At 45.5% G+C, this 15,611-nt stretch overlaps 2 protein-coding genes across 7 annotated transcripts in view; both read right to left on the bottom strand.

Annotated features, from left to right (window-relative positions):
* On the bottom strand, positions 1-2,015 carry higd2a (HIG1 hypoxia inducible domain family, member 2A). Its single transcript, XM_037077377.1, has 2 exons — positions 1,782-2,015; positions 1-597 (listed from the first exon to the last, which is right to left on the bottom strand). Exons 1-2 carry the CDS (start codon positions 1,957-1,959, stop codon positions 431-433), a joined length of 345 nt encoding a protein of 114 aa, XP_036933272.1. The 5' UTR covers positions 1,960-2,015; the 3' UTR covers positions 1-430.
* Positions 2,016-3,103: 1,088 nt separating this feature from the next.
* The window catches only part of ankhd1 (ankyrin repeat and KH domain containing 1), a 24,249-nt gene continuing 11,741 nt past the window's right edge, over positions 3,104-15,611 (bottom strand). For 4 of the 6 annotated variants that reach the window (XM_037076506.1, XM_037076507.1, XM_037076510.1 and 1 more), the window contains exons 10-39: positions 15,395-15,586; positions 15,189-15,298; positions 14,849-14,936; positions 14,581-14,708; positions 14,327-14,470; positions 14,130-14,232; positions 13,742-14,004; positions 13,298-13,582; positions 12,795-13,212; positions 12,569-12,708; positions 12,369-12,480; positions 12,130-12,275; positions 11,886-12,028; positions 10,961-11,174; positions 10,695-10,870; positions 10,232-10,394; positions 10,050-10,145; positions 9,834-9,950; positions 9,157-9,325; positions 8,835-9,034; positions 8,389-8,744; positions 8,006-8,158; positions 7,669-7,818; positions 5,638-7,210; positions 5,246-5,435; positions 4,939-5,064; positions 4,425-4,676; positions 4,122-4,306; positions 3,868-4,035; positions 3,104-3,742 (exon numbers count right to left, since the gene is read on the bottom strand). In XM_037076506.1, coding sequence (XP_036932401.1) covers positions 3,683-3,742; positions 3,868-4,035; positions 4,122-4,306; positions 4,425-4,676; positions 4,939-5,064; positions 5,246-5,435; positions 5,638-7,210; positions 7,669-7,818; positions 8,006-8,158; positions 8,389-8,744; positions 8,835-9,034; positions 9,157-9,325; positions 9,834-9,950; positions 10,050-10,145; positions 10,232-10,394; positions 10,695-10,870; positions 10,961-11,174; positions 11,886-12,028; positions 12,130-12,275; positions 12,369-12,480; positions 12,569-12,708; positions 12,795-13,212; positions 13,298-13,582; positions 13,742-14,004; positions 14,130-14,232; positions 14,327-14,470; positions 14,581-14,708; positions 14,849-14,936; positions 15,189-15,298; positions 15,395-15,586 — 6,620 coding nt within the window. In that variant the 3' untranslated portion in view covers positions 3,104-3,682. The remainder of the gene's footprint in view (positions 3,743-3,867; positions 4,036-4,121; positions 4,307-4,424; positions 4,677-4,938; positions 5,065-5,245; positions 5,436-5,637; positions 7,211-7,668; positions 7,819-8,005; positions 8,159-8,388; positions 8,745-8,834; positions 9,035-9,156; positions 9,326-9,833; positions 9,951-10,049; positions 10,146-10,231; positions 10,395-10,694; positions 10,871-10,960; positions 11,175-11,885; positions 12,029-12,129; positions 12,276-12,368; positions 12,481-12,568; positions 12,709-12,794; positions 13,213-13,297; positions 13,583-13,741; positions 14,005-14,129; positions 14,233-14,326; positions 14,471-14,580; positions 14,709-14,848; positions 14,937-15,188; positions 15,299-15,394; positions 15,587-15,611) is intronic. The other 2 variants (XM_037076512.1, XM_037076508.1) reach the window with 2 other exon arrangements.

The raw sequence follows: 15,611 nt of genomic DNA, 5'->3' as shown, positions 1-15,611 counted from the left end.
TGAGCATGATTCTTTATCTCAAATACACACAAGACATGAGGTTCAACTTAAAATTTATATCAGAAAACATTCAGGTGTTACATGGAACATTTCAGTGGCAACACATGGGAACATTTGAAACGTGAGCCACAGGAAGAAACAAGGAACACATCATTTATGTTCATCAGCATTTTGCCTCAGTATTATTTTAGCACATAATCAGTAAAATCCAGCCTGGTTACTTGGTGTGATGAGGAGCCGATTATACTTTGTTGTTGCAAAATATACCACCGTGAGCCATTCACAGTTTTCAAACAACAATAAATAGTGCTGGACTTTACAGAGGTATCTGAACAATGGAGTACATGATACATTATTCAGTTCATTCAGACAGATCAGTCCGCTTCCAAGTCGGGCTGGTCTGACTCAGGGTAGAGGGAGTGGTCCATCTTCATTGCTTGGATTTCAGAGCTGTGGCGAAAACTCCAAAAATAAGGGCACAAACAGTGAAACCCTGGGCGAAGATACGTCCCCGCATCAGCATCTGGGACTGTTTGGTTTTCCCTTGATGGAAGGCACGGAGACCGTAGATCAGTGCTCCTGCTGTTCCTAAACAACCTGGAGGACACAAGGAAAAAACTTAGAACTCAGCAAACAGAACATTGCTCAGGGAACAGTACAGGTCGCCTGTAATGAAAAACAAGGTAGTATGTTCAGACTAGAGCTGCAATGATTAATCGGTGAGTTTTAAATATCACACTAATGGCAAACTATTGGGTAATCAATTCATCTGTAAATTAATTTTTAAGAAAACAAATTCTCTCATATGTGCATCTCTTTGTGAATATTTTCTGGACCCTAAACTGAAGATATTTGGGTTGTGGGCAAAACAAGACTGTAGAGGATTGGATTGGTAAACATACTGATCGACATGTTTTACCACTGGCTGATATTATTGACCTAACTGAACTAATTGATTAACTGAGAAAATGATCTACAGATGAAATAGACGATATGAAAAACTGTTTGTTGCAGCCCTGGTTCTGACACCATTGGGCTATCAAGGTCACAGTTGCCATTAAAGCCAAGCATTAAAGGGTAAATTCACCCAAATCAGAGGGATAAAAGTGATTTAACCCAAAGTTGTGTCTACCTAGTCATGCAAATACTTGTGTTCATCTCTGATGAGATTTTTGAAATATCAGTACAATGGATTGTTTGTGAAGCTCAAAGAACACAAAGTACCACTGAGAAACGCAACATGTCCATCTATCCACGGGCTTCACTGTCAGCTGTTCTGAGACTATTTACAGATAGTCCCAAACTGTAAGTGTGGGAATTTCACCTCCAACTGTAAAGGGTTGCAGCCCAGTCACAGAGCTGGACATCTCTAATTAATGAATTGAAGAGAGAATGTGATTGAGATTTGGGTTGCTTGTACCATGACAACATTTTCTTCCAAGGGCACAGCATCTGCACAATGTTTAAAACTAAAACAGTGTCAAACTCCCAGCTACAAACACGACGCAGCTTTAACTCAGGTTTGGTTAATGTACGACTTCTTTTATCGTAATTGAAGTCAGCTGTCATTGACAGTGTTAACACAAGCTGCTCATTAGGTTCGATAACAATTACTTTGTCTTTGATTTTACCTTTACTTAGTGACCATTTGCAAACACCATACACACAGTGGAGCATTAGATGAAAACGCAGCATTAGATATCTGTGATTGGACCACTGAAGACAGAACGTCCTGCATTTGTGTAATTTGGCTCTGCACTGTTCCAGCTTGTGTAACTCACCTATGGGGACGAATGGGTTCTCCTTGGTTTTTCTCAGGAATTTTTCTTTTGAGGTCTCATCTTTGACCCTCGGCGAAGGGTCGAAGCCTTCAATGACCGGCGGCTGAAAGTCGAACGGCACAGGTTCAGGAGACGCCTTCGGTGCCGGATCCGCTGGTGTTGTCGTAGCGGCCGCCATGCTTACCTTCAAGAGCCAGTGAGGAAACAGGGAACTACACTTCCGGGTACACTTTGCCCCCGGACTTCAAAATAAGAGTCCTGGGTTTTGTTTTGTTTTTAAGGGGATAAATGTTATCGTGCCTCATCCTGGCTTATAGAGGTGCATGTGTTGTGCATATGATACACACCAAGAGGAATTAAATAAATGTCAGTCTTCGTTCAGGTGGAGCGCTCTATACATAAGCAGTGTGGTTGCACATTAATAAACCAGCATGGGCGTTCAACAATTGCTAATTCCCACAGAAAATTTAAATATAGCATGAGAAACACATCTTTTCCAGTCAGTGAAGTGCCTTATTTTATTTAAATTATGGTAACTCCAGAGAACTCAGTGCTTAATTGTGTAATAGTCAACTGGGGCCTTCAGACTTAGACAAGCATTGTAAAACTACATAAATTATATGGTCCAAGAAAATAAAAAGTCTCTGGCACTGCAATCTATGACAACCCAAACCAGATTAGGTTTGATCATGACTTTTCAACCCTGTCAAAAATGTTGAATAAAAATGTATTGTTTGCTATACCTTTCTACTTTAGGTTATGGTAGATCCCCACTATCACCACTGGGTGGCAACATAGAGTAAAGTTAAGTGTTGCAGCCATTATTGACTCTCAGGTGGTGATGATGTATTGTGGTTTGGAAAACAGCATTTATTCCTGTGAGGGCACAACAAAATATTGAATTTACAGTAATTTTCTATACTGCATAAGCTAATGTTTCATACATATATATGAATGTATGTATGAATATTTAATAACATCAGCCTGACTAGCTTTCCAACTTGTTTATAGGTCAGATTCAAATTACAGAGGCACCCTATTTAAGTATCACTAGGAATGACAGTGAACCTTTCCAGCTAGCCCAAGTCTCAGCTAAAATAGTTTAAAAGGAAAGAGACTAAACATTCATAGCATGGTCATTTAAAAAAAAATCTTTAAAATCTTCTTTACGACCATTAAGCCACATTTTTGAGACTCCAGCTGCGGAAGAGGACAAAAAAAAAAAAACCCTCAGAAAATGATATTTTCAGTCTTGCCTGTTGATCATGAAAATAACACAATAATGTAATTATAACATAATGATTCATAAAACAGCACACAAATACTTTTCAATCTTTTTATTGAATATTAAGGTAAATATTTCACATTAATACAGGCTACATAAAGTAGAGCCACTATACGACATGAAATTTACTCTCATTTTAACCCTTTTTAGTATGTAAACAATTATACATGTATTTACCACTCTAAAAGGTTCTGATTTCTCTTTCTCTTTAGGTAATCATCATCTAGTTCTGGGCCAAGTTTAAATAGCTACTTCATGTTGAGCCCCCTGCAGCCCAAGAACGGTGTATGTGGGTTTAAGTCAAAATCGCTAAACTACGCAGAGAATGGATCCTGTTAAACAGGTGATCGCGCATGTTTGTTTGCATCAATCGAGACACTGATTACAGCTCTCGCCCCAATTTCCTCTTTCCTCATTTGAGATAGGCACATCAAAGAATGGTGTCAAGAGAACTTCCAATTCTTCAACCTCCGCTCTGCACTTTCAGGTCTCTACTAAAGTTTACATGTTGAACGTTTTTCTTTTTCGTTTGTCTTAATCGGTCATGTTCGTCAGTTTGTATTTCATGTTTGCGCTGTGGGTCATGCTGTGTGCGTTTGATTGCTGTGGACGCTGTCTAGTTGACGTGGTTCAGGTGCACATTGCCCACATGAGGTGCCCAGGTACCAGGCCACACCTGAGGGGAGAGAGGACCGATAAGGGACAGATGTTAGGACAGATGTAGTCAAATATTATTTCAGACTATTGTCTGAAATACAAGCCTGACTGCTGACCTCCAACCAGTATAATAGAGGGCATTACCTGCTGTTGTGGGTCAGAGTTATCTGCATTGTTTGGGACCACTTTGATGATGGGGCTCCATGCGGGGTCACCAGCGTGCAAACCATTGTACATTGGTCCCCCTGGCCCCTCTGCCATGGGAGGATGAGGGGGCAGCATGGTGCCTCCATACATTGACATAGGCATCCCCTGAAGACACAATAACAGATGATTGTTTAAACATGTACATAAGAGGAAGATGGGTAACTATCTACGGAGCTGTGGCTTTGTGTTACCTTTGGGAAGTCCATGTAACTGTTGGGCAAATGCTGAGGCTGGTGGTAGTTGTTAGCAGGGTTAGCGATGCCCGTGTCATCTTGCTCCATGGGCTGGTGCTGAGAGAAGGCTGACTGCTCTGCCTGCAGCTGAGGGTGCATCATGTGGCTGCTCATCAGGGGCTGGGACCAACCGGACATGGCCTCTGTACCAAGACACACGAGGGGGATTAGCAATTTGCATTGATGATGATCAGCAACTGAGATTTGTCTTAATCTAAAAAAAAATAAAAATACAGAAAGGAAAACAAAATGTGCTCCTACCTGAAGCACTCCCGACCCCGAATGACCAAATGCCTCCCTGTCCAACAGATGCTGTGTAGCTGGTAGTGAGGAGAGGTGGGTTGACAGAACCCGTCTGCCTGATCCTGGCCAGCCGCTCTGTGCCGATGGGTGGGGGAACCTTCCGGTCCTGCTGCGAGGAGCTGCCTTGCTTAGGCTGGGGTGGAGGGGCCACAGCTGAGGTGGAGAGGGCTGAGGATGACACCGTAGAGGGAGGTGGGACAGGAGATTCACCTAGTGGAGAAGAGGAGGAAATAGTTAGGGACAGATAAGATTCACACATACAAAAGTAAGTGAAACATGAATTTTCACAGTGCCTTGCATACTGATGAACAAAATCAAAACAGAAAGTTAAAATGCCATTCATGGATCTATGGAGGGTTACAGACGAAACAAGCAAAAAAGAACAGTGCAAAACTAAACTTTTAGTCTTTTAAGGCTAAAAACATAACTCTAGGCTGAAGAGTTAATGAAGAAACAAGCATGAGCCTTGCACCTGATGTGGATGCGCTCCATGGGTGAGGGGAAAAGTGCTGTCTGCTGAAGGAAGGCGTGCCGACCCCTGTATGACCGTGCAGATACACAGGGCTGCCAGAGATACTGGTGGCATAGCTGGTCAACGCTGTGGGTGCAGACAACGAAAGAGACAACAGCTCATTATTGAGCACACGAGTACATAAAGTCTACCTTAAACTTCAGGGTCAAATGCCTCATTGTCAAGACAGATTGTGTTGTGCTATCTTTCTCACATGTATATGATATATTCATTCATCTTTCATAAACTAAATTGAAAGCCATCATACCAATGGGGCTGTTGACCATCCTCTGTGAGGCAGAGCGGTAGCCAGGGGCTTTTGAGCTGTCCGGAGGAGGTGGGGGTATCATATTCTCAATCTGGCTCATGTTCATGTAGGCTGGTGGGGCTGAGTACGACTGCTCTGGAGGTGATCGAGCTGGCAGATGACATGCACCCCACACCTGATTGTTTCCAACCTGCAAGGCAAGCAGAATTGATAACAAAATCATTTTAATCATTGGGCATGACTGATTTTTGAACCATGACATTGTACCATTTACTTTAATGACTTGTAATTCTGCTCAACTACTTAACTTCATTGTTTGTCATTTGAAGTCACTGCAAAAGCAGAGCCAAAACTACAACAAGATGTCTGTCTAATATTTGAATTCAACTCACCTGGCTGTTGTTATCAAAGATGCTGCTGAAGTTAAAGAGACCTGCAGGACCAAAGTTGGGGGGTATCTGCTGAGGCTTGCCTGCATTGGCCACATGCTGCATCTGGGAACCGTTCATCATCCCCAGGTTAGCAGAGACCTGAAGGGAGCCTTGAGCCTGGGCTTGAGCTTGGCTCTGGGCTTGTGGAGGCAAACTTGTGGGCTGGGACGTATGGTTTTGGGTCTGTTTCGGGGGCTCTTGCTGAGCATTGAAGGGCACAAACACAGACTGTTGTTGTTGCTGCTGTTGTGTCTGCTGTTGTTGCTGCTGCTCAGAATGGGAATAGTAAGGCCCTGGTGGCTGCATACGATGGGAGACTCTAGGCGCGGGGGCTGAGAAGTGGGGTACAGTGTTGTTTGGGTGTGCAACATTGTGTGAGAGGACAGGAGGAGGTGCTGAGGGGAGGTGGGAGCTGTGCTGGGGGTTGAGGAGGGGTGGTGGAGCCTCTGAGGATGGCACAGAGGAGGGAGGGGGAGGTAACTGCTGTCGAGGCTCTGGTTTGGGAGGTAAAGCCATGGCGGGGCTAGTGAAACCCACAGAGTTGATGCTCTCACTGACAGAAACAGGCTGGTTCTCTACAGGTAGAGAGGGCTTGTCTTTTCCAGGTGGGGCAACGACACTGGGCTCCGTTTTAGCTGGGGGTTGGATCGGGGGCTGCGAGATAGGTCCAACAGGCTGCTGAGGTGCATTCGCAGTGGCTGTAGTGGAACTGTGATGTGCAGGGGAACCTGTGCCTCGTACTGCATTGCTGCCACTAGTAGCTGTAGCAACAACAGACACAGGGGTGACACCAGCAGGTTTGGGGTCCGGGGCGAAGAGTTGTTTTCTGACAGACGACGGAGTGGGGACGCTCGGTTGGGGGTTGTATGGAGTAGGGTTCGGGGTATGAGGCGAGCCTGTGGCTGCTGACGTGTTAGAAGCGATGGTGGTGGTGTTGGTGGTCGTGACTGAGGCTCCTGAGCTGACTGTGCTGCTGTGTTCACTGTGGGTCGCGTTGGGTCTGGCCTGGCCTCCGGTGCCGTTGGTTCCTCCGTTGTGTTTGGGGGAGCTGTTAGCACTGCCAGGGCTCACGGGACGCACAGGGAAGGGCCCCCAGGTGCTGGCAGCAGGAGAGAAGGTGCCACCAAACTGGGCCATGGGTAGACGAGGGTGTCTGATCTGGTGCATGGTCTGAGCAGCCAGTAGAGCCAGCTGAGGGTGGGCGTACGCCAGTGGCAGAGACACAGGGAAAGGCTGTCTGACATTTGATGATAGCCCCTTCCCGATCTTGCCCCCAGCCTGAGAGGAGGATGAAGGCGAGGATGAGGAGGGCTGGAACGAGACGCCTGTGGGGGTGACCAACGAGCTCAGGGCCTTTGGCCCAGTGGTTGAACCGCTGGTGGCCCCTGTGGTGCTGGGGAAGGAGGCTGAGGTCGTTTTAGAGCCTGGGGCTCTGATGTGATTGCGGGGGATCAGATCTTCGAGCTCTTTGGCTGGGTCTTGGATTAGAGCATTGATCAGCTGGACTGCATACCTTGTAGACTCCGTGCCTCCTCTGAAACAACAAAATGCACTTTATTCAGACTAAGTACTTGTGGTAAAAAGTATACCAAATCAATAGTGATCACATAAACATAATTCACTGTGATTAAGTTTTATAACAGACCAGGGCTTTTGTCTTTGTACTAGCAATAGCAAATGTGCAGGTTTACTGTTTCTACAATAACAATTCTTTAGGGATGGCTCAATTGTGACTATCAGGACCAATATCATTGCTGTTATCAATTATTTTTGTTGTGTATTCCCACCAATGTTCTGCCAATGAATCACTGCATTGATAACAATATTGGCAGACCAAGGTGTATCGCATCCATTAGGAATACAGACTATTGGTTAATCAAGTGTGAGAGAAATCCATCATCTAGATGGGGCTTATGGGCTTAAAGCACATGACCAACTGTTACACTACAGCTGTATTTCTGTTTGCTGTCCACCAGAGGGCATCATTTTTACCTTATGGTGATCATCCTCTCCCCGTTCTTGTCCTTCTGTTTGTCTACGTCAATGTGAGCTCCCGTCACGTCCTGGATGGCTGTGATGTTGCAGCCTCCTCTGCCCATGATCCGAGACACGACAGAGGCTGGCACAGACAGCTTCTTTGATCTTCAAAAGGAAGCAGTGACATTTCATTATTCATCTGTCTATTCTGGCAGACTGGAACAAGTTTGATGCTGAATAAAAAAAAAAAAAAAAAAACACTTTTCTTCTACAAATGCATGCACATAAAGTAAAACTAGAAAACCCTGTGAAAGGTTGTAAAGTAAACAGACAATATAAAATAACTGCTGACCTTCTGACCACCTCCTTCCAACCTTCTTCTCTCTTCTGGCCTCTCTTGGGGCTTGTGAGGCTGAGTTTACTGTTGGGCGAGGTGATAGGAAGAGCCATGGTCTTGAATGGTGAGGGCAGGGAGTTCGAGGTGGAGTCGATCATATCCGGAGCTCTGTGAAAGAACAGGCAAAGCTCAAATTTAGGGCTTCATCTAAATTATTTTCATATCATTTTCTGTTGTTTACTTTCGCAATTAATCTATTTATTGGTTGGTCCATGAAATGTCAGAAAACTGTGATAAATGCTCAACTTAACAAAAGTTACCACAGAAAAACAATTTCTCACTCGATAGCCAATTAGTGTACAAGATAATGAACTTCCTCTGCTTCAACAGGGACTCACTTTTGCGTTGGTTTTGAGATGGAGACTGTGACCTTGTTGTCCAACTTGCCGTCAGTCTGCGGCTGAGGACAGTGTCTCTTCTCTGGGCCGCGCAGGAGGACCTGGGACTGGGCCGCTCCTGAGGAGGGGGCTGAGGAAGAGGAGGAGGAAGAGGAGGAGGAGGAGGAGGCGGATGAGGTGAGGTCAGGGAGGTAGTTGAGCTCCTGACTCTTGCCCCCGCTGCTGCTGCTCTCACTGGCACAGTCGGTGCTATCCAAGGGGTCAGAATCGCTGTTGCCACCTGTCACTCCCCCACCCCCACCCCGGGGCTCACCGTGGATCTTGTTCTTGTCAGCCTTGTGCTGTGCTAGTGCAACCTAGGGGGAGGACATAAACACAGGCACCAAGTTAAATCAACTCATCAGACAAAGACAAACTATATCACTGATATAAGCTGTAGTGCTTACCTGCGGATCCTGTAATATGATGGGTTCGTTGGGCGAGGAGTCCTTGGTCTTGTTCTTTTTGTTCTTGCGATTGGTGCTTGGGGTAGTGGCCACACTTGCTCGCTTCTTACCAAAAGCTGTAGTGAAAGTGGTGGAGGTGGCAGATATACCGATGGTTGTGGTGGTGGTTGCACTTGGAGGCTCAATAGGAACATCTGCTTCTATGGGGAGGCAAACAGGTAAAGTTCAGACAGGAACAGTTACAAACCATTTAACTCTAGTATAACAGAATAGTAAATATTTGACCACTCTAGGAACTTAAGGAAAAGACATGGAAAGTTACCATCAGCTGAATCCTCCTTCTGCTCCTGCATCTCAGAGAAATCCTCCTTGGTTTTCTGCCCCTCCTCTTCCTCTTGCTTCCTCTTCTGCTCCTCCTTCTTCTTCTTGCGTTTCTCCTTACGTTTCTCACGCTTAGCAGCTAGGGCCTGCTTCTTGCTCTCCTCCCGGGACTGTCACACACACACAGAGTCATTTTATTTACATGTTTGTCGTGGTTGTTGGATTAACACACTTTCGTCCTGTATAGAGACTATAAGGCCTGCATACGTCATTAGACAAAAAAAACAAAAAAAACATCTCTTATAAATATGGCGGTTCTTTTCTAACGTTTTTGAAATCAAGGCCTGATTAGGTTCCTTTTTAAATTTGACGTTTTTACAAATGCGATAGTTCTCAATTGATATACAGAAATAAGTATATATGGATAAGTGAAAATGGTTGTATGTATGTATTAAAGCAATTTATCATTTTCAATATATAATCCTTTTCTAAACTATCATTGCTTTTTATTTACACTGACGGCTTCTGACTTGAAACTATATTGAAAAAAATATATGTTCCATGTTTAAAATCAAAGATATGGAATACAAAAATACATGTGTGTCTTCATTCATAGTGATATATATGATAACAAAATATGATAACTTCCAGAAACACAGACACAGGATGTGACATTACCTTCTCCAAGTCTAGCTCCTTGAGCAGAATGCTTGCATTCTTGTTGGCCTCGGCTGCCTGCTGGTCTTTGGCTTTGACAATGGTCTCCATGCACTGGTGGCACTTCTTCAACAGTTCCTGCAACAACGACAAGAAACCAACAGCTTAGAGCTCTGCTAACATCAACACCAGTTCTGCCAGTTCTGACTAGTGACTGAAAAGGAGCGCAACACCTACCTTGTCAGCGATGGTCGCAATATATCTCATGCATTCGATATCTGACGGGAATTGGTTGACCTCCTTCACAAGATACTGCACCACCTTCACATGACCCTAAAATTTTAGGCAGAATGGTTAGAAATCAGAGGTGCGCTAAAATGATGACTAACACATTGACCAAGTTCTGATATAGTCTGCACCTTTCGAAAAGCAGCCATGAGTGGGGTAATCTTGCGATTGTCGGCTGCATCCACATCAGCACTGGCATGCACCAAGAGCTGCACCACGTCAAAATGACCGCCGTTTGCTGCCAGCCAGAGAGGAGTGTTCCCTTTCTTGTTTCGTACATCGATATGGGCACCCCTGCAAAGACAGAAAGGAATCAACAGACTCATCTATGGTCGACGCCTGATTTTAAAGGGAATGTGCTTTTTATCCCTCTGCCTCACCAGCATTCAAGGTGTGAAATATAATGTGAAGTACACTCTGTGCATCAACAATAAAAACAACACAGCATCAGCACCTCACCTCAACCAGAGTGAAAAGTATAACCACAGCGCAGTTTTAACAGCTTATTCACTCAGTAGCTGAAAGGACTGAGGATCAGCGTATAATAAGAAAACCAGAACATGGTTCATCACAGGAACACCACAGAGCACTCACCTGTTGATAAGCAGCTCACAAAATTTGTAGTGGCCTTTGTCTGCAGCAATAGTGAGGGCAGTGTCTCTGGATGAGGGAACAGGTGGAGCGTTGACATCGGCACCTTTGTCCAGCAGCACCCGGCCCACCTCTGCGTAACCTCCTGAGGCCGCCTCCATGAGAGGAGTAAGGCCGGTCTGCATGAAGTCAGAATATTCACAAATTAATTCATCAAGTCTAGAAACTGGAATACGATGTGTGTTGGTATATGTGATCCCGACGCTAACCTTAGCACGATGCTCGACGTTGGCCTTGCGATCGAGCAGGAGACTGACGACCTCAGCCCGTCCCTGGAAGCACGCGAGGGTGAGAGCTGTGTTTCTGTTGGTCTCGATCTGGGCGTTGATGTCTGAGCCCATGTCTAGCAACAGCTTCACTGCTGGGACGTGACCATTCATAGCTGCCAGCATCAGAGGAGAGATTCCAAGCTTGCTGCCAGTCCTAGTGTAAAAAAATGTGTTGTTTAGAGAACAACCAAAATAAAACTTAAATGCTGAGTATTTGTCTTGGTTTCAGTTATCATCATTTTACTTTGTTTCAGTCACTAAACATGTATTATCAACTCAATTACCAATCGGTAGTGATCGAAACATGTGATGCACTAATTTTCAGCCCTTTTCTACAGTGAAAGGACAAAAAAGGATAAAAATCCTTACATTGGTGAGTAAATATTTTTCCATCCATTTATGTTCAAGTAGCTCTCAAACATTGTATAGTCACCACCAAGTTTGAAGAGAGAATGAAGTAAAAGAGATTTTAAAAAGTACTACAGTAACATTATTGGTGGCCTCTGCGCTGCTTTCTACTGTTTCTGTTCTCCCAGGCATTCATGACGTTGCACACAAAGAGGAACACACTTATCTTTACCAGTAATATATATGAACAATAGTGGTATCACTGTATCCTCATTCCTTATTTACATGTAGGTAATCATGTGATCATGGTTTTACTTTTGGGTGTGGCTAGAACATTTCATGGACATTTCTGGCACTTTCTGGTGTCTCCATAGTACCACCTCATTCACTTTCAGGAACTAATAAATGTCACAGTCAGATTAATAAAATAAATATAATATAATTCAAACCTAACACTGGAAGGCATGTTTCAGTCCTTCCAAGGGGCCAAAGTGATACTTAGGTTCCTAACGCTCACCTTGAGTTTATTTCAGCCCCAGCATTGAGGAGTATCTTGATGATGTTGACGTAACCCCCAGAAGCAGCCAGGCTAAGAGGCGTGTAGTCGGAAACATTGCGGTGTTCCTTATTGGCTCCCCGAAGCAGCAGCAGCTCAACCACCTGACCAACACAAGTGATGATTACACAGCATAGTCAAACACTGAAAATCATGAGCAGGAATGTCAATATTGTGAAGGTAAACTGAAAGACAATGTGTTTACCTCCTGACGTCCCCCAGAGCAGGCAAGGGAGAGGGGCGTGTCTTTGGTTCTCTCTGACTGAGCCTCAATGTCACCCCCTTTGTCCAGGAGCACCTCCACCACTCCTACGTGGCCAGCAGTGGCAGCAAGGATCAGAGGAGTAAAGCCTGTGGAGGAGAGAAGGAATATAAGGGTTACTCAATATATTAATTATCTTTAATCAATTCACTTCATATCTCACTAATGTTTACAAGTTGTACCTTTTTTGTCCCGGTGTTCAATGTTGGCTCCCCGTGCAATAAGGACAGACACAAGCTCCTCATGTCCTCCTGCACATGCCAGCGTCAGCGCTGTGTCATGGTTACTCTCCGTCTGTGAAGAGAACAAAAAGTCTAACTTTGTACAAACAAGTCATTTTTTTTTGAGAATTCTGTCACATATAACTGGCCCTTTGTCTTACATGTGCATCTATGTCGACAGAAGGGTAGAGGGGCAGGACCGAAGGGGGTGAAGCGATGTTTGCGGGCATCTGTGTTGGTGGCTGGGACAGGGGTGTGGGTGAGGTTGTAGTGTTCAGCATGGGCACACGGCTGCTCACAGCTAGAGTGGAGGGGAAAAAAAGGTTATTTGAACACATACAAGGGATTTAGCAGACACTTGCATCCAATCAGAGTCAAAGCACTTACCTGCCATGATGTCATCCAGCGTGTCTGTGAGTGTCTGTGCAGGTGTAGCTACCATGAGCCCATCTGGGGCCTGCTGAGGTATCATTCCTGGGCCTAACCCAGCCAACTGTTGACCCTGCTGCTGGCCCAGCATCTGCTGCCCCACCAGTACCCTCTGCAGCTCTGGGCTAGTGCTTCCCGGGTAGTCTGCAGGGTTGTAGTCGGGCAGGGGTTGGATGGGGACGAAGGCAGCCTGAAGAGGCGGAGGAGGAGGCTGGGGCTGGGGCTGGGCCTGTGGCGAAGGGGGCAGAGGAGGCTGCTGTGGCCCATCCCTGTAGAGGATTGTGCCCACCTGAGGAAGCTTGGGGTAACTGTCCTCTTCTCCATCCCCCTCTTCCTCTGACCCGTCCTCTTCATCATCATCATCATCTTCCTCTTCCTGAAAATGTATTAACACCTTGAATCTCTGCAGTCAGTAAACAGTGTTGGAGAAGTGACAAAATTAAAATTAAAAACAGGTTCACCTCTTCCCCTTCCTCTCCTGGCTGCTCCTCTGTTTCTTCCTTGATGGCCTCTTCGTCCGTGTCGGAGCCAGTGTGTACTAGGGCACCTGGTGTGGCGGGAAGGGGCCCTGGAGCAGCTGTCGTACATCCAGGCCCCGGGCCTGGGCCCTGGCTTTGTCCTGGCTCCTGCTCCTCTTTTAAACCCTTTGCCTCCATATACTCTTTGGTGAACTGTTGCTGCGTTTTCAGCTGCAGCTGGCGTTCCACCTTCTGCAGCTCCTTCAAGATTTTCTTCTTCTTCTGCACCTAAGTGGACAACGGCCACATCCTTATTTGACTAACTTCTGATACGCCACTCAGATATTAAATAACATTTAAGAATGGATTTGCTCGTAAGGTCATGTCTATCTTTCTTAAAACACAGAGAAGATTGAGATCAGATATCAAATGAATGACTGATTATACCTGCTCCTCTCTGCTTTTCTTCAGCTCCTCGATCTTGTCTTTGGTGAGCGGCTCCCCCTGAATGAGCTCTAGTGACTGAAGCTGGGCCTTCTCGATAGCACTGATTCTCTGGCCAAGCTCATTGAGCTTTCCCTCCGTCTCCTCCACAATGCACTCGAGAGGCTGGCACAAGTGGAAGGGCGGCAGGGGCTCTGCTTCAGGCCCCCGGCCCACTGAGCTGGGGACACCGGGCTGGAGGGCTGCCTGTCTCTGTTTGGACACGCCTGGATTTAAACAAAAGAGATTGAAGAAATTGAGATTAGGATGAGTTAACAAAAGAATACTAGAAAATTAGGAAAACAAGAGCTCAAAAGCAAGATAAAGTCTTAAACTTTGTAGCACTGATTACCTTTGCTGGAGACGGGTGGGGGTGTGGTGATGTTTGATGGGGCACGGTCAGGCTCCTGAGGGGGCACTACCATGGCGAGAGCTTGGAATGGGACACGAGGAACCTGTAACAACAGAGGACATGTAAGTTTCAAACAATTAAAAACAATTATTAGACCTGCCTGAACTTTACAAGGTGTGATTTATTGCTGAATTTACCTGAGAGGCATCTTGCGAGGGGGGAGTGAGCTGGGAGAGGTCGGGGGCTGGGACAGATAGGATGTTGTTGGGATAGTCCAACAGGTAGGAAACCACATTGGTGTGGCCACCCTTAGCAGCTTCTATCAACATGGTCGAACCATCCTACAAAGAAAAAACAAACATGGTTTTAATGATGTGTTGGTATTAAACATATATTGAAAAACATAAATATTATAACTGTTCTTAATCTTTAACCAGAGTGTGTGCATTACTTTGAGTCTGTGTGTAGGATCTGCGCCATGTGCCAGCAGCAGCTCCACCACAGCCAGATGTCCTCCAGCGCAGGCCAGAGACACCACTGTGTGATCATTGTTGGCAGTAGCTCTGTTCACATTAGCACCTGGACAAGAGAAGAAGAAACAAATGAACTCCAAGTGTATGAGATATGTTACCCATTTCCTCTCATGCTTTCAAATAAAGGTTTCCAAAAAAAGGACTTTATTTCACATGGTTGTTCTGAACAAAGAGTCAGTCACTTACCTTTGCTGATAAGGAACTGCACTGTACAAAGATGTCCTGCCCTCGCTGCCTTCATCAAGGGCGTCCGCCCCCCTTCAGACTCGTGTTCCTGGAATACAAAGTTGATAAATCTTTGGTTCGGTGCAGAAGTTCAACAAAAAAGTTCTAAGTTATATATGATCAGAAAAATATGACTCGACAATAACGCTGCTCTGGTACTACAACCTCCAAACCCTGCTTCACACAACAGACTGTGTTCAATTCAATCAATTACCATTTGCACACAAAGACTGTTTTATAAACCTACGTAAATCAAATGTCAGCTCATTGGTGAAAAGGGGCATTTAAGATCATGGCATACCAAGTTGGCTCCAGCCTGCAGCAGCACATCGGCAACATCAGTGTGTCCATTCTCGCACGCATATGTCAACGCTGTGTCACCCGTTGCTGTTGTGGCGTGAACATTTGCCCCTGAATAATAAAGATCAGGACTGTCAGCACAAAAGGTATAACTAGCGCATTTTAAATGCAGCACGGCTTCGCTAAACCTCCTCTCCTCCTGCTCACCTGCAGCCAGTAGGTATTTGACCAACTCAAGATGGCCTTCCTGTGCAGCCTCCATTAGAGGTGTGGAACAGCCCAACTCAATGTCGGCACCCGCTTTGATGAGGAAGTCAGCCACTTCTAAGAAGCCTCCACAGCATGCTAGAGTCAAAGCCGTCTCCTGGGTCTCCTCTGTCTGGGCATTGATGTTAGCACCTGGACAACAGTACAAGAACGCTTA

The sequence above is a fragment of the Acanthopagrus latus genome, chromosome 18 (assembly GCF_904848185.1).
Source record: "Acanthopagrus latus isolate v.2019 chromosome 18, fAcaLat1.1, whole genome shotgun sequence".
Classification (NCBI taxonomy): Eukaryota; Metazoa; Chordata; class Actinopteri; order Spariformes; family Sparidae; genus Acanthopagrus; species Acanthopagrus latus.
This window is presented reverse-complemented; position numbering and strand designations above follow the sequence as displayed.